At 40.1% G+C, this 26,758-nt stretch overlaps 1 protein-coding gene across 1 annotated transcript in view; it reads right to left on the reverse strand.

Annotated features, from left to right (window-relative positions):
- The window catches only part of calcrl2 (calcitonin receptor-like 2), a 50,592-nt gene that overhangs the window by 19,329 nt on the left and 4,505 nt on the right, over positions 1 to 26,758 (reverse strand). Inside the window, exons 2-5 of the mRNA XM_080031938.1 lie at positions 5,583 to 5,640; positions 4,157 to 4,334; positions 2,724 to 2,831; positions 2,322 to 2,434 (exon numbers count right to left, since the gene is read on the reverse strand). Of these exons, the coding sequence (XP_079888064.1) occupies positions 2,322 to 2,434; positions 2,724 to 2,831; positions 4,157 to 4,334; positions 5,583 to 5,640 (457 nt within the window). The remainder of the gene's footprint in view (positions 1 to 2,321; positions 2,435 to 2,723; positions 2,832 to 4,156; positions 4,335 to 5,582; positions 5,641 to 26,758) is intronic.

Here is a 26,758-nt window from a genome sequence, read left to right on the forward strand (position 1 = left end):
GGAATACAAGAGTAGTTAGCATGAAACGAACATTACAGTGTAGGGTTAAAGTGAGCACAGTCTTTATCAAAAGCACCTTCGCCTCTTTGCAGCCCTGAAAAAAGCAAAGGACACATCTGTGGGAAAAGTGAGCCTTTTGAGAAAACATCAAAACAGAAAATGTTTCATGAAAAGCAATGAATTGAGAAGCACTGAAGAAAATCATCACTGTTATCTAAATTTAATGAGATCATTATAACAACTATACCAATGGCCAATCAGGGTGTGTGAACTGTGAACCTATCATAGAGATTTTAAACAGTTTGGAGATTTCAATGAAAATCTGATTCCACTGGCTGAAGTTTAACCGTAGCTAAACATGGAGGAGCCGGCTTGTTATCTGTCAAGTACAGACTGCAGTATGGCTGGGCAATTAATCAATAATAAAAGTAAAGTGACATTCAGACCCTGTACTCGACTTAAACTTGACCGTGTCCATTATTATTTCTAATTTGGGCCTTCTTCAAGCAGTTTTTAACACTTAATCAGCAGTAATTTTGTTTTACATGCATTTATATTGAACATATAGTTTTACTAGAGATTCAAGATATTTTATTATTTTCACAGGGAAATATTTCAAATATTGGGTTACAAGAGATTCAAGTTAATTTTTCTACTTTTCAAATGGCATTATTTAATTAGCAAGAAATGAAAGTTACTTGTTTTTCTACTTAGAGAAGTGGATTTATACATCAAATGGCCCAGCCCTAGACTACAGTGTTCACAGCTAGTTCACGGCAGTCAGTGAGTCCACACTGCAGGCCACCCTACTACATTTGTGTTGTCTAAACTCAGCTGTCCGCCCTTGTGTAACTTCTGACTATGAGATATCAACATCTTGTCATCTGTCAGCCTCCTGTTGTCTCTGTTCTCTGCACTGACCGTCTCCTAATCTTTAAGGTTTTGAGGCTGTCGCTTGAGCTTCAGTTCCCTCCACAGATCTATTGGATTAAGGTCCGGAGACTGGCTAGGCCACTCCATGACCTTAATGTTCTTCTTCCTGAGCCACTCCTTTGTTGCCGTTGCTGTATTTTTAGGGTCATTGACGTGCTGGAAGACCCATCCACGACCCATTTTTACGGATCTGGCTGAGAGAAAGAGGTTGTCACCCAGTATTTCATGGTACATGGCCCCATCCATAGTTCCCTCGATGCAGTGAAGTCCACCTATCCCCTTAGAAGAGAAACACCCCCAAAGCATAATGCTTCAACCTCCATGCTTGACTGTGGGGATGGTGTTCTTGGGGTCATAGTCAGAATTCCTCTTCCTCCAAGCATGGTACCAAATAACTTTATTTTGTTTTAATCTGACCACATCACCTTCTCCCAAGCATTCTCTGAGTCGTTCAGGTGCTCATTGGCAAACTTCAGACGGGCCTGTACATGGGCCTTTTTGAGCAGGGGGACCTTACGGGCACTACAGGATTTCAATCCATTACGGCATAGTGTTTTACCAATGGTTTTCTTGCTGACTGTGGTCCCAGCTGCCTTGGGATCATAAACAAGATCCTCCTGTGTAGATCTGGGCTGATCCCTCACCTTTCTCATGATCATTGATACCCCACAAGGTGAGATCTTGCATGGAGCCCCAGACCGAGGGAGATTGATGGTCATTTTGTGTTTCTTTCATTTTCGAATAATTGCACCAACAGATGTTTCCTTCTCACCCAGCTTCTCGCCAATGGTCTTTTAGTCTATTCCGGCCTTGTGCAGGTCTACAATCTTGTCCCTGATGTCCTTAGACAGCTCTTTGGTCTTGCCCATGATGGAGATGTTGGAGTTTGATTTATTGACTCTGTGGACAGGTGTGTTTTATACAGGAAACTAGTTGAGATTAGGAATACTTTTTTAAAGCACAGGGAGTAATCTGTGGGAGCCAGAATTCTATATGTTTGGTAGGGGATCAAATACTTATTTCACTCAATGAAATGAAAAATAATTTCTATCTTTTTTTAATGTGATTTTCTGGATTTCCTTTTTGATATTCTGTCTATCACTGTTAAAATAAACCTAGCTTTAAAATTATAGACCGCTCATTTCTTTGTAAGTGGGCAAACTTACAAAATTGGTGAAGGATCAAACACTTATTTCCTCCACTGTATGTTGTACAAATGAGTCATTTGTGTGGGCGGGAGCATTAAGCAAATGAGTCTGCACTTAATTGGCATTATTTTATCGCTCATGGTTAATCACTAAAATAGGACAAAGAGCATTGTTTTTTTTTAACCGATATTATCTGTTAGACATGTGAAACAGCCAGTGGTTTGACTGCAGTTGTTTTACCTTGAGTTTGTCCTTGGTGTAGGCCTCACACTGGGTGTAGTTAGTCCACACTCTGTGGCTCTCCGGGTGGTGGAACCAGTTGCCATCAGGATTGCACACTTTGGTCACCTTCTCTGTTCAACACGTTATCATTCATACAAAAAACGTTAAAACAAATCTATGGTTTGACTTAGGTAAGAGATAAGTGATTTTAATCATCATCAAACAAAAGAATGGGAATAATACACACAGAATAAAACTGTGTGTGTGTGTGTGTGTGTGTGTGTGTGTGTGTGTGTGTGTGTGTGTGTGTGTGTGTGTGTGTGTGTGTGTGTGTGTGTGTGTGTGTGTGTGTGTGTGTGTGTGTGTGTGTGTGTGTGTGTGTGTGTGTGTGTGTGTGTGTGTGTGTGTGTGTGGCTTCACCAGCAGGGTCAAAATCCAGAAAGTAACCCGGACACATCTGCATGACAGTCCCCGGCCCTGTGTCCCCCCAGCACAGCCAGCCGTCCCATGTACGGTTACAGTAAGAACCTACAGTGTAAGGACAGTAAGGACATGATGACTGGACAGTAGTGATGTGTTCCCCTATCTAAATATTACTCAAATATAATGTTTTATACATAGACTGCATGTTCATTTCATTTTACAACTACTTGAAATTAGTATTACATTTGAAATAATTAGGGGCAGCATTATGCTTTTATTTCAAATACCGGTATAGGTTAGATGGACTACTGCATTGGACAGTACATTATGTATAATCACTCAACGCATGAAGTTAAACAGCTGTGTAATGTGTGTGTGCTGTCAGTAGCTCACAGAGGTCCACAGAGAATCATAAAGGTAGGCGGGGTACTATCTGAATTTTTAATACACTCCCTGGCCGGATGAATCATATAAATAATCTATTCAGCACAAACGCGGTGTTCTACTTCTACAAATGGCGTGTGTCACCACAGATGGCCCTGTGCAAAGCTTGTCAACAATAGACGGAAACCTGGCGGTACCAGGCAGCACAGTGGCATGCTGGGAAATGGAGCACAAAATAACATTCAGAGGCAGTGAAGTAGCCAGTAACAAGCACGGGGAAAGAGACAAAGGGCAAGTTTCCTTTCTTTCAGAGCGGCTTCCTCTCTCTCTCTCTCTCTCTCTCTCTCTCTCTCTCTCTCTCTCTCTCTCTCTCTCTCTCTCTCTCTCTCTCTCTCTCTCTCTCTCTCTCTCTCTCTCTCTCTTAGTGGGTGCACACACACACTGGAAACTGTTCATAGGTAGGACAACCAGTAATGCATACGTCCAAATCTGCATGTTATAAAACAGTTATCAGCACATGATTTATTTAAAAGGCTGTGTAGACCATTTTTTTTCATCAAAATAGAAGACACCTGTGTCAAGTTATTTAACCCTAACTGATGCAGTGAATAGCTTCTTATTTCCTAAACAACCATGTCAGAAGACGTGCTGTGGTGTAAAGAAAATATGTTACTCTGTATCAGAGGGGTGAAATCATTGGCATACATAAAACAAAGAAAACTACTCAGGAGAAGATGAAACTATTAAAATCCTGTTAGGAACTGCCCAACGCATTATTAAAACATGGATAGATAGTGGTGAACCCCCATCTTTGAGGAAGAAATGTGGTCGAAAATGATCTTGAAGGGAGATCACTTTAAAAAAATATATATATATTTGGTGGAATCAAAATATCGACAGTAGAACTCCGGGCTATGTTTAATAGTGAAAGTAAGAGCATTTCCACATCTACCAAAGGCCAGTATAAAAAAACCTATACCATCAGGGTGATGTAAGGTTCCATCTGGATGTATAAGCTGAAGTGTGAGAAGGCATAGTGATATCACCTTCTTCTGTTCGTGGTGGGTCATGGATGATCTTCAGGTAGCACTCAAACTGAGCAGCAAGGATCTGGTGTCTGGACTTTCCTAGTACGATGGATATGTCAGTGAAGTTCTCCTGCTGCTGCTCCTCCACCTCCTTCACAACCGCTAACAAGGAGCCCACATCCTCAGACTGGGACACCTGGGGAACATTACATTTATATGGATATTAGAGACATTAGAATGATGGGCTTATCTTTGTGACATCATCTTCAGTGTTATATTGTTAGGCCCAAATATCGCTTTGCAGTACATCACCTACTAACAGAAATGTCCCAGGGAGAAATTGTGCCATTAGCATTGCAAGTTAGAATAACGTATTGTTGTGTTCATGCTTACTACTTTACACCACTAGGCGGCACTATGGTAAAGCGCATAGTAAGTGTTCATATAAGTTAGAGCAATAGAGGAAGTAGAATAGAATACATTTTGGTGACTACTGGATGTACGATGATACGCTACTGCTCTACTGTTTGTAACACCTTGTGACTATTTTGGGAGTAAATCACTCTTGTTCAAGTCACCAGCATCTTCTTTATTAAGCAACATTACACGTACAAAAGATGCAAATGGGACTTTCTAAACACTTATGAACACTTTATTTAAAACTAGGGCTGTTAAAATGAACGCGTTAACGCAGAGTGATTCATTTCTGGAATTAATGCGTTAATTTTTTAACGCATGTGAAGAATGACCCGCCCTGTGCGTCCCACCTGCTCTGCACTACAGTCACTCTAACGTTGTGACTGACCCAGGATCAGCAGCTGTGCGCAGCCAAACATAGCAGCACACTAGCCTATGTTTTGAACTGCTAACGGCCACGTCTGTTTCATGGGCGGCAGTTGATGTCGGGAGGACACAAACGTCTTCCGTTTCCAGAGGTGTGTGTGATTAATAAGTGAAATTAACAAAACGTTGGCTTTCTGGCACAAAATAACAATCCCACAGAACGTGGGCGCGCGTGCAAACACACACAAACAAACACAAACACACACACACACACACACACCACGGACAGCAATCAATGTATATCCACCCTCTGTCATTTATCTTTCCGTTCCAACAACAATATACAGAGAAAATTAGAATCTTTTAGGCATATTTCGAATGTTAGAATTAATCGTGATTAATCCACAGCTACCCTGTGATTAAACTGATTAAAAATTGTAATCGTTTAACAGCCCTATTTAAAACAAAAACAAATCAAAGCTAAAATGTAATGGGAAAGTACAAGAGTATGGAAATAAGTAGTACAGCATATGGAAACCTACTTGGTGTACACATTCAGGGTGGCAAAAGTAGTAACTTAAATGTACATAGAATGCAAGGAAGAAGTCTATGCATCTACATACTGTAATGTCGCACACTCATGAGTCATGATCACACTCACCTCTGTGCCCAGTGCCAGTGCAATGACCAGTGAGAGTGTTAGAGTCCTGCACATGTTTCTGAAAGGCAAACAAGAATGATGCATTTTAGACATTTTGACACAACAATACAGTACTTCAAATGAGAATTCGCTACTTATTCCTAAACTTCGCTTCTTACAATAAACAAAGTATTCTATGTGTGCATTATTACCAGGGCCGCTGCTACGCTTTTGGGTGCCCTAAGCAGAAATTGTCAGTGATGCCCCCCCCACCCCCCCACCCTCCCCCCAAAAAAAAAACACCCAGAAGCTCGCGTCCGCAGGGCGCGAGCAACATTTTTTTGCCATTACAAGATCTCTGCGACTGCTTTTTGGCACATTTGCCAGCATTTACTAACAGAAAGAACAGCTTAACTTGTGAAAAAACTGCCTTTGCAAAGGAATTGAGTGATAGGATCATAGACTGATTATGAGATAATGGGCCCCTGGGCTTACACTCTTAAAAGGGCCCCCCACTTGTCCCTATCCAGTCAGGTACACTGAATTTTCTACACAGATACATACAATTAATGGCAAAAACATATTAAGGAAGTCAGTGTTTCCCACAGGATCTTGGGGTATTGTTGGAGGGACCCTGTACCTTGTTGGGGGGTGGGTGGAATTTTTTTTACCTTTTTAAAGTAAAATGCATCAATCTGGTGCACTTTGTGAGGAAATTTTAGAGACTAGAGAGATATCAAATCCTGAGATGCAGAAGGAACATTATTTTTCAGATTTTTCTTAAACAGGTAGCACTCTTTACTCTGCAACTGTAAAAACAGTATATTGGTCTGCAGACCCATGTTCTATGATTGAGAGGCCCATTTCAACAGATAAAGGGTGGATATGAACAATTTAGAATTCACACATATAAAGTTTATTTGTGTATGTGTGAGGGGGCCTTCAACCCCCTTAGACAGAGCTACTAATGCTGTTGTTTTTAATTTGCTTTTGTATTTCTCCCCTACTAGTTGAGGGGCCCATGATGATTTCTATCTTGTTACATTTTAATGAGTACTTATATTTAGGCTATTCCTTTTTGGACCCTGTTATTGACATCAGTGACTGAGCTCTTTGACTATGCAACATGAAAAGTTACTATCAGTATCTCTGGCTAAGGGCCCCCCTGAGCCCTTGGGCCCCTGGGCCTGTGCCCGGTGTGCCTGTGCAGTAATCCACCCCTGGATAGGTTACACAATTAAGAAAAAACAACGATGGGCCTGTTCATAACTAATTTATATATTTTTTGTAATGTAATGATTATCATGAACTTTAAAAAAAAAAACTATTTTGGGGGGCCCCCGGACCATCTCTTTTTCCTTTTTAATTAAAAAAAAAAAAAAAATTATAATTATATATATATTTTTTTTGGGGTGCCCCCCCAGGAACTTGGTGCCCTACGCAGTCTGCGTACTCTGCGTATAGGGAGCGGCGGCCCTGATTATTACACAAACAAGACTTAGAGAACTGAGAAATGATTGTGCGTACTAAAAGCTCCATGATTTGCTGCAAAAAAGCGCCAGAAATCTGCCCCGTTTTAGCACCGTATCTACAAAGGAATTTGCACTACTTATATAATAATAATGGATTGGATTTATATAGCGCTTTTCAAGGCACTCAAAGACGCTTTACAGGGTTCCAGGTTCCATTCATTCACACACAGTCATACTGGTGGTGGTAAACTACCATAGTAGCCACAGCTGTCCTGGGGCAGACTGACGGAAGCGTGGCTGCCATTCAGCGCCTACGGCCCCTCCGACCACCACCTCAAACATACAGCAGTCATACACATTCACACGAGGCAAGGTGGGTGAAGTGTCTTGCCCAAGGACACAACAACCATGACACTGGTGGCAGAGCGGGGATCGAACCGCCAACCCTTGGATCATTGGTGGTTTTGCTTAACCACCTGAGCCACGGTTGCCCCATATGCCGGTGCTAACACACCGTTTGGCAGCTGAGCGCAGTTTGCCCTCGTTTTGCGTTGACGTGAGTGAGCGGATCCCTCCCCTGGTGGAACCGTTTGAGTTGGCACCGTGTGCTTTCACACTTTTACCCACGTGACATTGGTTGTAATAAAGCAGCCCCTTTTTGAATTATCCTGAGCTGCATCAGAACTCTTTCATTTCAAAATCCTTTATAAGTACTCAACCCACTTCTTCCTGACTGTAGATTTCCCCTATGATAGAACTCAATACCAATTCAATATCATTTAAAGCTCACTAGCGTTTAGTTTAGTTTAGTTTAGTTTAGTTTAGTTTAGTTTAGTTTAGTTTAGTTTAGTTTATTTCGATCACACATAGATTCACAACATGACATACATGAGTAAAAAAAAAGACAAAGTTGTCATCTTGATTTATACATTGACATTTATTATCAATAGTGTTGATTGAAAAGGTGTTGGTTGAAAGCTTAGCTTTTTGCACCTACCCTTTTTACATTGTTTTATTTATTTATATTTCGTTGGTCCATCAGGACCAGCGTTGAAGTGAGAGAGAGACAAAGACAGAGAGTTAAATTGCGTTACGATTATTACACATGGTGGAATACGGTGGTAAATTGCTCCACTATAACTCTCTGTGGCAGTTAGCGCTGGTCTTGGTGAATTAGGTGGTATTAGGTGGTATATTTTTTCCCTTCGTTGCAGGAATGTTATGTCTGCTGTGAATTTGACTGTTTTTAACCAAAGTGTCGGGAACACTGACATTGTCGTCCCCTTGAGTCGTGCAGATAGCCTGGCAAAAGTGGAAGTAAGACATGATAGCACTGAGGCACATTTTGCACACAATCAACTTTAACTCAAAGGTTTCTGTGAGGCCACTGGAATTACTCCTTGTATATCTGATGTGTCTATTTGAGGGCTCCCAAAATGAAGAACTATGCAATCGCCTCTTTTTTGAGTTTATATATGAGTTTATGCGAGTGCTTGCGATTGTATGTTTATTTACATTATGTGTATCTTTCTCATCTAACAGGACAGGAAGTCCATGCTCCAGCAGTCATTCCTCTCTGCTGGCTGTGCTCAGGGTCACACAAACAGATGTGTGTTTATTATTGCTTTTGGAGCGGTTAGTGGCACTGTTTCCTCTTGGGCCTAATGAGCCAAACAAGGGCTGAAATAAATCCTCTCCATAAGGACGCATAAGGGACAGATGCTAAAATCAGGGCTTTATGTATCCATGGAGGAAACTGGTTATGATGTATTTAATGGAAAACACACACACACACGTACACACACAAATTACGGACAGGTTGAAGATCGTTAGGAGATATTCACTGATTTTGTGACAACAACTGTTGCCCCAGAATCACTGACTCCACCTTTAAAGTCCAGATAGTTTTAAGTTTAAAAGTGGTTACAGTTCACACTCGTGCCAAGAAGTTATTTGGAGCCAAAGCAACAAAAACATTTTGACAGGGAAAGAGAGTACGGAAAAGAGAAATGAAGGAGATAAAAATATGGGAAATGTTGTGCTGCAGGATGTGTGCGGGTTTCAGGAACCAGTGCTTTGAAAAGTATGAAAAAACATTCTTCATTCCTTATATGGACTTTCTTTCTTTCTTTCTTTCTTTCTTTCTTTCTTTCTTTCTTTCTTTCTTTCTTTCTTTCTTTCTTTCTTTCTTTCTTTCTTTCTTTCTTTCTTTCTTCAGAGCAGGGGATACAGGAGTGTGTGATTGTCAGGATAGGGGGAACAAGACAGAAGCCAGAAAATGTGCATAAATGATGTTCCAGTGAGCAATGAAAGCCTCATTTAAGGCATAATGCTCAGTGATTTATAATGTGTCATATCTAAAGGGAGTGGTGTGCAAAGGTCCCCCCAAGGAACAAAGTTAACTAGGAAAACATTTGCAATAAATAACTTCTCAGTCTGAATTATTCAATATACATGGCTCACCTTTCAGACATTTTTTCCTTTCACAAAACATAATCAGATGCTAACTGCTGCTAACTGGTTCTAACAGACCATGTAAACGTTTGCCAATTAAAGCTGGGGTGGGTAACTTTTTCACTGTAATATTTGGCAAAAATGTCATATTAGCCATTCAGCTATATGTAGGTGAGGTGGTCTGAGAATATCTACTCATCACTTTGCTCTCCCCTGCCTGTGTGTGCCTGCCCCAAAAATTGCCACCGCTCATGTACACTTTGACCAATCAGAGCGAGGCTCCGATTCTCCGTTCTTATGGGCTGTTGGGACTGTCCATTCACTTTGGCACCGACGTTGTTGGTGTAAAGCTGTCAGGGAGGGACCAGAAAGAACACAAGTGGAGCAGTTGAGGTATTTGGATTCAAATCTCTATCCCAACTGCTATTTTCTCCCAAATCATATACCCCAGCTTTAAGACCAATAAGTCAAAAGTTCTTACAACTCTCCCCCCTCTTCCTTGACTGGGGTTAGCTTTAGTTAGCTCAGTGGCTAAAACACAGATATGTATGTCTAGCGGCGTCCCAGTAGTCCTTTTAGTCTGCCTTTAATACCCAATTCATTGTTTGACAGGAGTAATTAGATGAGCACTGTCTGTATCAGAGACCCAGCAAGACGATCTTACTGGTCACTGTTGGGTGCTCATCACTTCACGACCTGTGGCATTACAAAAACTCTTGACAAAATTATAGATCTTGCATACACTTATTTATCTTTCAACCCCCCTTTACACACACACACACACACACACACACACACACACACACACACACACACACACACACTCACTCACTCACTCACTCACTCACTCACTCACTTACTCAACCATCAATTTCAATGATGATATCGAGTTTGAACCTTTTTGTAAAAAAAATTATATACACAAAAACATACTTTCTCACTTACTTCTTCCCTATCCTATCATATGGCTATCAAAGCCCAAACAGCACAGCCACCTTCAACAGACCCAGGCTCTGTACAAGCAAGCTCCAGGTAGTGTCAATGCCAATTCTATATATCCTATCCTACTACATGGCTATCACAGCCTAAAAACAGCAACGCACCTTCACCTTCATATTGTGAGCCTATATTTGCACATTGGGCACCTTTTAATTGTATTATCAAATTCTTGTATTATTATTCATTTTAATCCTTTTTGTTTTTAGCTTAACACCAATTCCTGTCCAGGGACTACAGACGAAAATTAGCCATGTGGCTATAATCTGGCTCAATTGTATATTGTGCACTGTCCCTGCTAAATAAACAATAAATGAAATGAAATGAAACAGACCCAGGCTCCGTACAAGCAAGCTCCAGGTAGTCAGTGCCGATATAACCCATCCCCATGGTTTCACATCTATATGAGATTGAATCTGGCTATACAACCCGATCCTAGACCGACATAACTTCTGAAATGTAGGACATGTAAATGTGTCAGTAGACAGGAGCTTTCCTCCTGTCCCTCCTCTGCTGTCTCCTGGCTGTCCTGTCCTCCTCCAGCCTGCACGAGTGTTGGCCATGACTTGACTGACGGTACAACACTCGGTAGACTTTACATTAAGTAGACACTCATCCGCATTAATTGATGCTTAACTAATTCCCAGTTCATCCTGAGTTAATGTAGGACTCATGTCAGACTCATGGAGGACTCGGCCATATGAATGAATGGTTACTCCATCAGTAACTAAAGAAGTCAGTCTTAATTACAGACTGAGTCTTTAATGATAATTGCTTACGTAAATCATATATTTCAGATGAACTCAGACATGTTTCTTAAAATGTATAAATAATATTAATTAATTAATAAATTTATACCTAAATGTATTATTATTTACCAAAAAAACTTGAATTTAAAGTCCCCTATGTCAGCAACCTCTATTTCACAGTACTATATGAACTGGTATCTCTTCATTAACGTGCATAATTAATATTGTGCACCGCCAGAACACTGCTTTTCTGTCAGGGTGAGGCTGACCCACGATGCAGTGGAGCTACTGTATATCCATAGCTGGGTGTGTGTACTGTAGTTCTAGAACTCCCAGCAAACAGCAATTTTTCAATGTTTTATTTATTGTCTTTTATATTTGATATATCTTTTCTCTTTATATATTATTTTTGTTGTATTATTATAATTTATATAATTGATTTGTATTTATTTATATATTTTTTTAAAGTATTTACACACACACACGCAATGCTCTAAACCCACTGACAAAACTAAGGAACGTATTGTTTCACTATCAGGGCATTGTCAATCCAAGGGCACACTCAAACACATCATAATACCATGGCAGTGCTCGCTGTATATGCCATTGTCAGCCATGGGCGGACACTGCTTACAATCCATCTGTAAACAGTTTGGTTTGTCTTTGTGTCCCGGTAACAATAGAGACTGAAGGGCGGCTGCATAATGTCACGTCCTCTGTCCACGTCTTTTTGTCCCTTTATTTTCTTCAGGGTCATCACCTCTGATCATGAATGGAGATGAACGGAGACATTGAAGGAAAAGACTCCCTGCGTTACGATCCCCATACTTTCTGCAATTTAGTATGGTAGAAAAAAGATTTAGGATGTCCCGATTCTTGTGGTCAGATTTAGTAGATAATTTTTATGGTCAGCTGTAGTATGTAGAAAAGGAAAAATAAAGAGTAAGCAATTTGGAACGCAGGGGATGTGTCATATAAAAAGAGGTATGGACGACTCTAAAGCTGCGAACACACTGCACTCGCCCCCTGCGGCAGTTGGCCGAGTGAACGCAAGTTGCTCGCCGCTTGATCATATTGGGCCATATATTCCTGACGCCGACGCCGTTTCTGAGATCAGACCCGTCACACTTACGGTGCAACAACAACAACATGGTCCAGCTGTGCCAAAAAATACAGATGTAGGTACACTGTGTACAGCGGCAGTCATGTCACAAATAGCATTAAAACAGCAATGAAGACGCACCCCGATCGCAAATACACACACATTAACAGCAATTCAGCAACATACTAAACACAATAACAACAGCAGTCTGTGCTCAGTGGCAAAAATAAAGGCAGACATCAGCCTACCTGAAAGTGAAAGTGCGCGGTCTGGCGGAGGACAACACTGGTGCTTCGCTGTACTTTATTGGAATTCCACACGGACACTGCCGTCAAGTTTGGGTTCATATTATCCTCAGGAGCAGCACACAGCTGGGTGAGTTTCACTATGCTAACCGGCGCTACCTTGGCTAAAGTACAACCAACAGCTAAACAGATGCCAAATACACATATTTGCAGAATGTATTGGAAGCACAATGTCCTCACTCCACACGCCCACCTCGTCTTGCAGACCACCAGGCAATCTCAAAGCTGATTGGCTATCGCGGCGCGTCGGCGCCAAAAAGATAAATATTTTCATCATGCGTTCACCGCACATGTTGGCCGCGCCGCAAATGGTCACGCCTTCGATTCACGCGCTTCGATGAGGCGCGGCCACGCGCCGCGGAAACGCCCGCCGCTGGACGCCGATTCTTTGGCGGCCACGCGCTAGTACATTGACTTTGTATGTAATCTCGCCGCGCGGCCAGTGCACTGTGTTCGCAGCTTAAGGGAGGAATGTGCAGAGACACTCACAAAATGACACCAAATGTACAACAAACTTTCTTGAAAAACTGTTCTGACTTGCGTTATATTTGAGCTTTAATTATCAATAAAAGAGAACCCGCTTTACGCTGACTCAGATTGTGCACATATTTGTGTGTGTTAGATCTGTCTGAAGTCCCTATCCTTCTCCATGTTGAAATGTGTCCATGTTTTCAGCATTTCCTGGATAACCTTTATTTCATTTGTGTCGAGACATTCTCTCCCTTAGGAGGGCATAAGGAAAGGAGAAGTTTAAACTCAGGTCAAATAAACACACACACAAACACGCGCGATTGTATGGCTATACTTGTGAGCAGTGTTGGGAGTAACGCGTTACAGGAAGTAATGCATTACTGTAATGCATTACGTTTTGCTGTAACGCGGTAATGTAAGGCATTACAGCAAAAAAAATGGTAATATGTAACGCGGTACATAGCTCAGAAACGCGCGTTACAATGCATTTTAAACCCGAAATTGACTGGTTTGTTGTTTTTATACAAATTGGCCAACACTGCGAGTTTCGCAGAGGAGAAAAAAACCCACGCTAATGTTACTGCTAGAGGAGAAGAAAACTCGATTTGCTGCTATAATTGATTCCAAAGATGCGCTAGCCTACTGGCTTCCGTCTCACTGCCCAAGTTATTGAAAACGTTTGTGGTGTTTGGAGACTCTGACGTGAAACCACGTATCAATCTGTGCTCAACGAGCAGCGGAAGCTGCCGCGAGCCCCTCCCCGTCTAATGCCTCGTTTCCACCGAGTAGAGCGGGTCGGATCGGAGCGGTTCGGTCCGGGTAGTTTGGCTTTTCATTTGCCAAAAGTTGGGTAGGTTACGGTTTAAGCGCACCTAACCGCTCTGAGCCGCTCCAAATCTCAGTACTCCTCCATAGGGGTACTGGCCGCCTGAAAGGGTGCCGAAACGGCGGAGCCGTCATTTGATTGGTCGAAAGAATCATTTCCGCCATGTGTAGTCATCTCGGCAAGAGTGAAGATAGTCTTGTGTTTTGGCGAAAATGTGAGCACAGCTCTGTTTATTGTGTGGTGTTTTTCCTCGTCAATAAATTAATCAGTTGGTTACACTGTGTCCCACAGTCACGTAGCTGCCGCAGCCAGTACTGTTCGCTCACTGTCTCTGTGAGTTGCGCCGAGCCGTCTCTGTGTGTTTACGCCATAGATAGTAGTAAATACACGCTCACAACAACACGGGGGGAATAAATAAAGAAGCGGCTGGTTTTAATCATTTCCGCCGTTTGTAGTCACCTCGGCTAGAGTGAAGAGAGTTTTGGCGACAATGTGAGCGCGGCACTGTTTATTGTGTGGTGTTTTTCCTCGTCATTAAATGAATCAGTTGGCTACACTGTGTCCCACTGCTACGATGTCACGTAGCTGCCGCAGCCAGCGCTGTTCGCTCACCGTCTCTTATCAGTTGCATCGAGCCGTCTCTGTGCTCACAACACAGGGGGGAATAAATAAAGAAGCGGCTGGTTTGACCAAGCAAAAACAAGAGACCGCTGGCTTGACCACAGTTGTTCCACAGCCCGATAGTTTGACCCACAATCTGGCGGCGGCTATCGCAGTCCAGCCTAAACCCCGCCCTACCAGTAAGGGTAGGGTCGGCGGTGGAAACAACACAGAGATTCTTAAAAGTGAGCTGTCCCGCTCTGAGCCGCTCCGATCCGACCCGCTCTACTCAGTGGAAATGAGGCATAAGAGCACTCGGAGACGGTCAGTCTTGGAGCAGCCCCTCGGAGCGAGTCCCTGTCTGCTGTCAGAGCAGAGAGGTGACACACCTCCGCGTCCAGGCTGCAAATGAATCGCGCTGTTGTTAGGTGCGAAATCGGAGATAGTGTGCCACGAAGCTATTTATGCTGAAGCGGTATTGCTGGATTTAGGAATTATTTAGAGATATGGCAAGCAAAAAGTTGACGAGTAGGGAGTTGGTGTTCACTCTTTCTATGGCCCCGGTCACGGTGCGTCCATGCGCAGCAGTGGTGCAGCCATGCGACGCAGCATTATATATTAATATTATCATATTATAATGATAATAATGATGATGATAATAATAATAATGAAGAATAGAAGAAAAAAGGAAATAAAAATGGTGGTGGGTAAAAAATATCATAAACGCCTACTGTTTATATGAGTTTTGTGGTGTAGTTCTAGTTCTAGTTTACAACTGTTGGCTTACAACAAAGTGGACATCATTACAAATGGATGGAGGGGTGAATCTGATTAAATAAGTTCAACTCTCTTTCAAAATATCAGGTATTTCATGGAAATTGCATAATAGCCTGGCCGCCACCATATGACGTCATAATGTGCTAATTAGATGGGAACATTTACTCCCCAGATAAACTTTAGGTCATTCCCAATATTTGTCTCATTTGCACTTTGTCTCTATCTCAAACCACTTTCAATCCAGAGCCTTCTGAAATTTAAGTGTCAAAATCTAGTATTTTTAAAAATAAAACCCAGCGCCTAAAGGGTTTGCTTTGATGCAAATTATGAAATCTTAACATAACGGCGGCAATGATGGTGCGTAAAGGACAGCGCAGTTGGCAAGCTCTCCTCAGCACTAAAAGTGCTGCAGCAAAAAAGTCACAATAAGAGTTGATCGCTTTGTCGATTCATGCCTCTGACACACACGTCGACTCCCAACATAATGAGTGGATGCTTTGAATTAGCAAAGGAGATATATATTTAGGCTACTATTGTTATTATAAAATGTCACGCAAGAGAGACGATAAACAAACATAATGGGCTGTTATCATTTAGATTAGATGGCAAGATGATAAGGCAGATTCTTTGGAACAACTAAAAAAGGCAAAAGTTGATGATGATGTGAACAACTTGTTTGTGCTTTTAAGTCGCCAGAACGCAAGAAAAAAATCTTTGAGGCTCAATTTACTTTTTCAATCTACATTAATATAGGCTAAATAAATACCTAAAGATACAGTATTTCTATTATAAAATGTATTGCACCATGAGCCATAAATGTGACCATTATATTATATAGCATAGGCCTACTTGTGTTAGCCTTAAGCCTAGCTCAGTCATTATGCCATACCATGTCACCTCCTGCTGTGTAATGAGCTGCATTGAACACAAGAAGATCTATTGAGAACACCAAATCCATATTTCATGTTATTTTGGTGAAAGTAATGCAAAAGTAATGTAAAAGTAGTGTAATGCCTTACAATTCAAAGACATTAATATTGTAATGTAACTAACTACTTTGAAATGCCAGTAATAAGTAATAAATACCGCATTACGCTTTTGAAGTAACTTGCCCAACACTGCTTGTGAGGGCACTCACATTCCATAGCTCCTCACCCAAAGGCCTTTGCACAACGGGCGTGTTTTTTTTCGTGTGATTAATTTGCACATTATTAATCATTACCGAACGTATACAGAGTCAATACAAGCTTCCATGTCAGCGCCGTAATTTCGCTTCGCGAATTTGCGGCTTTTACTTTTTTGAACTGAGTTAGATTTTTCTAGGACGCCACTTCCTATAGTCAGACGCATCAAAATCACATTCAAAATGATTCGCTTTTTCGCGCCCGGTGTGCAAAGGCCTTTGGTCTTAAACATCACAACTTAAAGCTCCCATATTATACACTTTTCAGTTCTATTATACACCATATTATATGGTTTTAGTGGTCCCTAATACGTTTTTCTTTAATTGTTTGCTGAAAAAAACTTTCAGATAATTTATTGTATATGCTGATGTTCAGCTAATCTCACAATGGCCTATTTTTTAAAAAGGAACTGCAGCTCCCCTCGTAAATATACAATCTTTGAGCTCCCCCCGCCCCCTGTCCGGAAGCGAAGCCAGTTTGTGAGGTCAGAAACTGGGAGAATTCTGACTGGAGTATATTGGGGGGGGGGAGGGGTGGGGGTTTCAGAAAGGGGGATTGTTGTGAGAAAAGGAGAGTGTTATTTTTTTAAATATTTTGGCAGTCTCTAGGCACACCGTGGACCCATGGATATGTTAGAACACATTTAAAAAGTGCATTTAGCATAATATGTGACCTTTAATGTGAGACAGTGCAGGTGAAAAGGGGAAACCTTTTAAATTATAGATATATCCTCATGAAACTTTGCCTGTTGATTACTGACATTAAAACAATATTATTTTGTATAACACTAATACACCTTTTCCAGAAATATTGAATAAATATGAAACAATATCTAACAAATTATGTGTACATTTTCAATTCTTTAAAAAACAAAAATGTATCACATTGATGAACAAAATACTTGACACTTAACCATACTTAAACCTAATTCTACCCGGAACCTTAAAACTAGCTCTTCATTTTTAAACAATTATTTTTCAAAAGGACGGAGAAAAATGTCCCCCAAAAAAAATTATTTTGCAGAAAGTTTTGAAAAATCCAGGATGCCTGAGAGCCTTACTGCATTATTATTTTATTTATAGTTGATTCTTTAGGAACCTGAATGTTGTTTTTTCCTTCACAGAAAAAAAAATATTTCCATAAAATGATGCAGAAAGGGCACAGATAGATGAATAAAAATCCACCAGAATGCAGGAAATTAAGCGTTTGAGGCTCAAAAATTTCTGGGGGAGCATACCCCCCCACCTATAATTTGTTCCCCAAAATGTTTAAATGAAACCTAGCGTAGGCCGCTGTACGCAGGTTGTAAACCATATATTCATAGATGTTGTTTTTACTTTTGGATTAAAAAGAAGGCATGTCAGTAAACTCCATGCCGGCCCATAGTGTGATTATCATTTCATCATGAGTGGCCATTTGTAAGGTAATGGTAATGTAAGGTCTGTCTCACTTGTATAAATTTTACTCTGAAATAACTTGAATGGAACTTTAGATGTCTGGGGATAAGCAGCATAGCAGTCAGGTAGCTATTTAAAGCTATAATTACCTGCCTATTGTGTTTATTTAGGTAAAGCATTATGAAAAAAAATATGCATGCGCAATAAAGTGTACTATCCTATTCCCTCTTGGGCTAAGCCCCGGACGTTTCAGAAACCTAGAAACGCCCCTGCTGTATCGTAACTAGATTATTTTTATTGTCAAATGTAGAATAGAAAAAAGAAATAGTATGCGATTCGGAACGCAGGGCTAGTCTCTTGGCAACCAAAGTGCTCAAGTTAAGTGATGTGCATCAATAACACACCTATAACAACACACACACATCAATGACAGTGATGAAAATCTCCATACACAAATACACTGACAATGCTGCAAAGCTGTAAGCAAACACTTAAAAAGCTTTCTAGGTTTGAGCTAAACTGCTCCTTCACAACAGGTTAAAGGTGCAGTGTGTATAATGTATTAGCTTTTTTTTTAGCAACAGACTTAGTAGGAATTTAATATAATAATTATACGTTGTTATTAGTGCTGTCAGTTTAACGCGTTATTAACGGCGTTAACGCAAACCCATTTTAACGGCGTAAATTTTTTTATCGCGGGATTAACGCTCGTCATGGCCTAGGAAATGTTGTGGTTGTTGTTTCACATGCTGTTGTATCAACTAGTAATGTTAGAACAACTGAAACACCACAAACTATTCATATGGCTCGCATTTAAGTTACTGTCAATTCAGTCAAGCCTATTGTTATTTGCACTGAATTGCAAATTATGATATTTTAGAAGAAATACACTGAATTACAATCAGTGTATTTCTTTAATATCATAATTAGAATGGGTGTGATAAGAGCATTAAAATGAGAAACAATAATGGGACAAAAAGAAATCAAGGGACATTCAGGCTAGAATAAATAAAAATGCGATTAATCGCAATTAATCGAGATTAATCGCGAGTTAAAGGCCTACTTCACCGGTTTGAATATGAAGGTGTATTGAATTCTTACTTTGTAAATATTACTGTGATGTCTTTTACTGTGACATCACAGTAATATTTACAAAGTACGTTTTTTTTAACCCTATATTTCTCTTTCTGTGATGTCACGAGAAAGAGAAATATAGGGTTAAAAAAAACACTCTTTCTGCCTTTTCTCAGGCTAGGATGAACCGATTTTTTTTTTTTTTGCACATTTATACTACATAGGATCTCAGAATTCAATACACCTTCATATTCAAACCGGTGAAGTAGGCCTTTAACTATGACATTAATGCGATTAATCGCGATTAAATATTTTAATCGTTTGACAGCACTAGTTGTTATATAATAAGAATTATATGTTTTGATTGGTCTATACACGCTTAAGATTTTTTTTATTACTTTAGTTAGAATGTGCTATGTTGCACCGCCATGTTTCTACAGCACAGAATAGACTTAACAGAATTAACGGCCTTACACGTTTTTATATATAGTGGGTGTCCTGGGGAAATGGAACTGTTGGACGACCAAAAAGACGTACTATAGAATAAATAACTAAAAAAATACATATAAATCAATCTTCACCTCATCACTTGATAGGGTGGAAAGACTTAAGGCAGTGATGGATGATGCCATCTTTGGTAACTATAGCTTAGGCCACCATAGCTTCTGTAAATTTGCCCAAAGGGAGGGGTTTGCAAGGGAGTGTTGAACCTACAATATCACCACTAGATGCCGCTTAATACTCTGATATTACACACTGTACCTTCAAGGCAAAGACAAGGACAAGGTCTGTCTTTATAATGGAAAGTGGAGGGAGGCATAGTATTTCACAAACAGTGAGTGCATCTTCAACCACGAATACAAGGCGTGTGTGTGTGTGTGTGTGTGTGTGTGTGTGTGTGTGCGCGCGGGGGGGGGGGGGCGCTTGCGTGTGTGTGCGGGCGCTTGCATGTCTGTGCGTGTCTCTGTATTTGTGACTTAGGGTCTTTCTACCTTTCTACGTACAATGTGTTCATGCTAGAAGGTAGAACATAAGCATAATGTACGGAACTCCTATTTTTGGCCCTAACATATGCATCAAAATCCATCTCCACCCTGTCATATCCCATCCGCTCTTTAAGTTATGTAGGCTACTGATAACTGAATTAATTGTTCCTACGCCCACTGTCTCTCTCAATCCGCCTTTCCTTTTAAATTATTTAATGACATCCTACATTTCCCAGAATGCCTTTGGAAAACTTCCAATGAATGGTAATATGCCAATTACAAGTTGGATGTGTGTGTGTGTGTGTGTGTGTGTGTGTGTGTGTTTAATGTCTGTTATCTCTGCATCCGGTGCAGTGGATCTCTAATTTTGCACAAAATATATGAGATCACTCTTTTATCAAACACCAAGTTATCTGCTAAAATATCTCAAGTAATCTATTTGCTTAACATCCACCAGAATGAAAACGTTTAATTCAGAGTAATTTCTTAAAGGACCTTCTGTGTAAACTAGGATTGTAAGCCATACTTTTAGAGAACAATCACTGTCCTTAAAGGTGAAGTCAGCAATTCTGGAAAATGCTTGTTGTTACGATCAGTGAATATCCCTTCACAATCTGCTACCTGTCCAAAAAAAATAAAAACGTAATTAGCAGGAAAAATAATCGCAGCCAATCATGTTAAAAGATATAGGCTTAGCACGGATAAAATGTAATTGTATGAGTTAGGATTGCAATCAGTTGCTAGTTCGCCACGGCAATACTTAACTATCCACACTGCCAGGGACCTAAAATGATCGTGCTAAGGGCCCCCAGATGTAGAGGGCTGGCCCTGTTTAGAATCCTAGTGTTCCAGTATTCCCGTTTTCTTTACACTAACAAACCCAACATTCAACTTGCCTGCCACTGTTTCTGCTTTTCTCCACTCCTGCTTCAACCGTTGACAGAAGGATCGATCCGACCAAACAATGGACCCAGAGGAAGACCTACAAAAGGAGAGGGAGACCAGGAGCTGTCTCATGTCTACTAGGCCTTGACACACCACCACATATTCTAGTGGCGCCGAAGTGATCATTGAGAGGGATTATTTTTATGTGACTCTAAATTAATTATTTTGTTAAATGTTGCATAGTGTGCATTTAACATTTGCTCCAGGCAGGAGAGAACAGAAGCCTGGTCAGAAAACCCCAACTGTGTAGCATAATGTAACAGCCTAAAGAGCAAATGTCTAATTGGAATTGTGCTGCTGTCAACAACCAAAGAGAAAATATAATTCCATAATGACGTGTTTTCCTTTCATGATTACGAAGACAAACAAGACTCAAATAGTGTGACTCAAAAATACTCTAGTGTGTAGTGCTGCAGATGGGAGTGTGACTGATAAGATTAAATGCCAGAAACACACCAGCAGGGAGAACCAGAGGGAGCGAGACACACAGCCAATGACTCCAGACAACCAATGGGCTTCACCTTCATTCACATGCCAGGCTCGGTCCCCCTGAAACTGCTCATCACTAAACATTTATAAACACTTAAAGGTGAAGTAACTGATTTATTTATGTTAATATAAGTGTTATTCATGCAGTTATCACTTACGTAGTGTGCACGTTTCATAAAGCCGATCTCTCAGTCACCCGCTCTACATGTAATCGGCAAATAAACTTTTCGGGGATCCCACTACTGATAACCAATCAGAAGAGAGATCGCTATAAACCGGCACTCGTCTCACTGCCGGTGCACATTCAGAGCAACCGAGAGCAACAGATGGGTGAATGTGTATGCGCGTGATGTGTTTTGATGGTTTTTATCATGTTTTATCACACTTACAGATCTGAGATGATGCTCGATAACTCGCTGCTTGAAGCCAGATAGTAGGACACACTTTGGAGTACATGTGCAACGCATAAACAAGAAGTCCAGCATTGCTCTGCATCGTTTGAGTGGAGCATCTAGAAATAAAACGGTAATTAAAAACAATGTTATGTTCCTCATCACTTATTTCCTCATAAAGGTAACATTCCAAATAATAATGTTTGAAATGAAACCAATGCTCAGAAACCTGTCTATCTAGTGAGTGTGTGATATTAAAATGTCATGTATCAGTAAGGCTGAGTTTGGGTCTGGTCCAATGATACCCAGACCATTAGCATCGAGTCCGCATTGTTTCAGTATTCCCAATTCTAGAGATGATTTGACTCATTATTGTGTTTGTTGCAGTTTTACAGTGTCAATCCTGGATTGAATCAAAGTTGAGGATCAACAACAGGCAAGGTGGTGGTCATCTCTCCCCCGACCCAGAAGACTTCCTCTCAGATACAAACAACCAGACTCGTTCTGAAGCTAAGCATTAGCCTACCTCACAGGACTCTTTTAAGAGACAAGCCTACCTGGAGTTTCTTTCCCAAATGTTGCTAATGATATGCATATTTTTCAAAGGGTCTGAATTGTACATTGTTTTGTTTTATATATTTTTTCCTAATGATGCATATTTTCCAAATGTTTCAACAGATTTTTGAGGACCTAATACATTGCATCCCAGACAGTCTCCGTATTTGTTAATACTGCCATTTTAAATAAAGTCTGTTTGATTCATATTCTTGTGAAGTTGTTCATTGCTTTTTTATCATGGATTACCTGATAATAATAATAATCCATGATATGCATAGCAGATGTCTTTAGCCCAAAAAACTAAACAAAAACGTGTTAGAAGACAAAAACAAATGTTAGAAGATTGATATGTTAGATATTCTAAATTGCTAAATTGAGTTTTTCTATTCAATTATATCCGTCTTCAGTAAACATGTAGTATTTCAAGTAATCTACTGGCAACCCTCTAACCAGAATGTTAATTTATATTTAAAAAATCACAGAAAAATACTGCATTTCAGTTTTACTGTAATAAACTGTAAAACATGCTCAGTGATATCCATATGTTTAGTCGGACATCCTTCAAGATTCATCGCTGACACTGAATCCTTCACTTTAAGCTCCCCCCCCTTCCTCCTCTTAGCTATCCATGGAGTGTGTGTGTCTGCTAGTGCATGTGCTATATTCACACATTATTCTTACTGGGGGGGATCCAAGGAACCACAGAGAAGCAACACAAACCCTAAGAGTGTGTGTGTGTGTGTGTGTGTGTGTGTGTGTGTGTGTGTGTGTGTGTGTGTGTGTGTGTGTGTGTGTGTGTGTGTGTGTGTGTGTGTGTGTGTGTGTGTGTGTGTGTGTGTGTGTGTGTGTGTGTGTGTGTGTGTGTGTGTGAGGGAGGGTGGAGGAAGGATGGAGGTTGAGAAGGATGCTATTATCTACCTCTGTCACCCTGCAACAACTTCCTCCCTTCTCTGTCCCAAACTCCACTTCTTGACGGAGCAACAGGATAAAAATAAGCCATTGTGTACAGAGACACAAAGGGACATGGAGGGCACTCTCACAGTGAGGGGACACATCTGACACCCAACAGCCCTTTGAATATGAAAATACAATTGTCTCTGCTAGACATAGAACAGCCAGGAAATGTGTCGTATGCATGTGTATTTATCATGGATTCTTGAGAAGTGGGACAAAACAGGGTGCAATGTTGAAAAAATACAAACCCTATGTTTAGGCAAATTAAATTACATGTATATGACTATAGATATTTTCTATCGATTTTCCTCTATGTTCTTCAGTTGAACTGTGTAATAGAATGTTTACTTTAAAATTAACAGCAATCAAGATGTGTTTCAAATTTCAAAACACATTCTCATGTTAGGTGACTGGTTAGATTTTCACATATGACCAACCATTCCTCAACAAATATGAACTAGCATTATGTATTGTTATCATAATAATATAAATCTGACGGAGTTGACACAGCAGTATCTGACGGAGTTGACAAGTATATCTTATGAATTTGACATATCGGTGGTGGTGACAAAAACCCAGATAACCATCAAATACATAGAATAATCAATAACAGTGATTTTATAACAGCATATTATTGGTTGAGTGTTAATTCAAGATTCACATTACAGTCTTTCAATCAGACTAGCTCTAAAAGACTCAGACCAAATCGCCTCATTTTGTATATCATCCTGTACTTTTTTAAGAATCACCCATGACAAAAGAAGATTGTGAGAGTTTCCAAAAATACAGTATTAGAAAAACTAAACCCTATTTCTGTATTTAATATAATTATAATAACTTGAAAACCACCCAAATATGATGCCTTCACATTGAATGTCAACTCCGTCATTGGCCTGTCACCACCGTCAGACAGGAAATCTGACGGAGTTGACATCTGACGGTGTTGACATATTTAAAAAAAAATTAACAAACAAACGGAATTAATCTAGTTAGCCATTTGTTTTTTCTGTTGATGATTGGTGCTAGTATGAACTCAGGAATATAAAATTATCGAAACATTTCAAATAACTTCTTCAGAAATTGTACGCATTACTTTCAAGATTTAGAATGTAAAATATTCTAAAACTACAACACTTATCAGAGCCTGTCTGACCCTAATGTACTCTGCAGAGGTAGAATGTGACAAGAGGTCCTTCATAGTGACAGCTGCCCCTTATTTTGGCTGATTTTCTTACATTTTAATGGATTGTCGGATGGACTGACGGTGGTGACAAAAACCACTTTGAAACCTTATAAAACATAAATTTGTTGAAGAAAAACTGTTTTATTGATATGAGAGATTATTTAGTGTTGCTTATGATGAAAAAGCACTTTTTAATCATTAAAGTACATTTTTAATAGGTTTTATTGCATATGAAAGATAGAAACCCTCTCTGTGGACACACTGTTTTGGACGTCGTGAGAAGATAACAAGTGTCATATATTTGACATAATAATGATAAAATTAAATTTAAGGGGATAATTGTGCTCCAGACATTCTATTCTTAATCCCTAATAACATCTACAATTTTTAATATTTTTATTTTGAAAGATAACAGCATTTACATATGGAAGACGACCTTTTGTCCCGGTTCTCAAGGATCACTGATATATATATATATATATATATATGTATATATTAGAGGTGGGCATAGATTCATTTTTTTAATCTAGATTAATCTAGATTAATTTTGGAATTAATCTAGATTAATCTAGATTAAAATGGCTCAGTTGAATTCATTCATAACATGTGTGTGCTCCTAAATAATGACTCAAAGTAAGTCTTTGAGAACGTGTTTCTCAAGCCAGGTGGCGCATCAGACCAGGGGCTCATCTGCTTGAGGAAGCTGTTCTACTATGATAATTGGTGATGAAAATAAATAATGTTCAACAAGATGTTACTTAGTAACGCGTTACCGGCATCGGACCTCTTTTTTCAGTAACGAGTAATCTAATGCGTTACTATCTCCAAACCAGTAATCAGATTAAAGTTACTCATCAAAGTCACTGTGCGTTACTTTTTCTGTAATTTTCCTTAGTGAAACATTTTACATAACTGCACAAATGACTGCGATTGCGATTTTATGTAAATAAATGTGCACGCATGTGTCTCTAAACGCTCCAACTGCTCCAACCGCTCCTCTCGTCTTTTTGGTAGCGCCCCTCTCTGACATGCAGCGTGTGTGTGTGCGCCTGTGTCTGTGTCTGTGTCTGTGTGTGCAGCAGCATTACGGCCGAACTGTGGCGCAAAACAAAGTTTTCCCCCCGATGAAATATAGCGTCTGCTAAGGGGATATTTAGGATTCGGGTACGGTGACGTTGAAGAGATAGAAGTGTTTAAAACTTGGAAACTTATAGTCACGTGGCGACCGGTGGCCACACACACCCACCCTGCGTTCCAATACCCGATTGTGTCGTGGGCAAGTGATGGAGAGAGAGAGCGGCGGGTGTGTGAGAGAATAAAGGCTCCTCAAGTGTCAACAACGGCCCCCGGCTATTATTATCTCCCCTGAGCCGAACAGGAGGTGGAATAAGAGATTAACGGCGATATTTTTTTTATCGCCGATAAGAGTCTGGCGTTAACGCAGCACGTTAACGCCGATAACGGCCCACCACTAATATATATATATATATATATATATATATATATATATATATATATATATATATATATATATATATATATATATATATGGGAGAACGGGGTAATCTGAGCCACTTTTTACATTTGCTCCCCTCTAAGGGAGCTAAAATGATTTATCACTCAAATTTACACATTTCCCATTAATTCAGGATGTTTCCTAGAAATGGGCATTAGCAGAATTTTTTCAAGACAAAGGGCAGTGAAAATATGATTGTTTTAAAAAAAGTTGTCATGTGGCTCACTTTACCCCAGCTGTGGGGTAAACTGATCCACTTACTTTTTCCACTCTGAAACTACCATAACAACACATATTGTAACAGTAAGAATCCTGAAAGCTAGCCACACATTCCAGAACTTATGTCGGACTAGTAAAATAATGATGGGGTTTGGTCAATTAAGCAAAGCAAATTTTCTAAACACTTGAAAGTAACTCTGAACAAAATCAAATACAACATATTATAATTCAAAAGGTTTTAATAAGATTCAAATGAAAGATAGAACCAGTTAGATTAGAACACAGTCTGGGGGTCAGAACACAGGACCCTTAGAGCCAGGTAGTGTCTGGGGGTCAAAGCATAGGAAAATCAGAACCAGCGAGAACAGCCTGGGACTCAGAACACAGGAAAAGACACAACTGGATTATAACATCAGCCTGTCATACTCTACAACTAGGCCTACTCTACATTCCAGCCCTGAAGGTTACAGGGAAAGATGAGAAGGTGCTCTTTCCGTGTGGTTGCCCCAGGTCGTCTTCCTGGTGTATTTCCTTGGCATGATGGCTTT

Source organism: Ammodytes marinus, assembly GCF_949987685.1.
Source record: "Ammodytes marinus genome assembly, chromosome: 7".
Classification (NCBI taxonomy): Eukaryota; Metazoa; Chordata; class Actinopteri; order Uranoscopiformes; family Ammodytidae; genus Ammodytes; species Ammodytes marinus.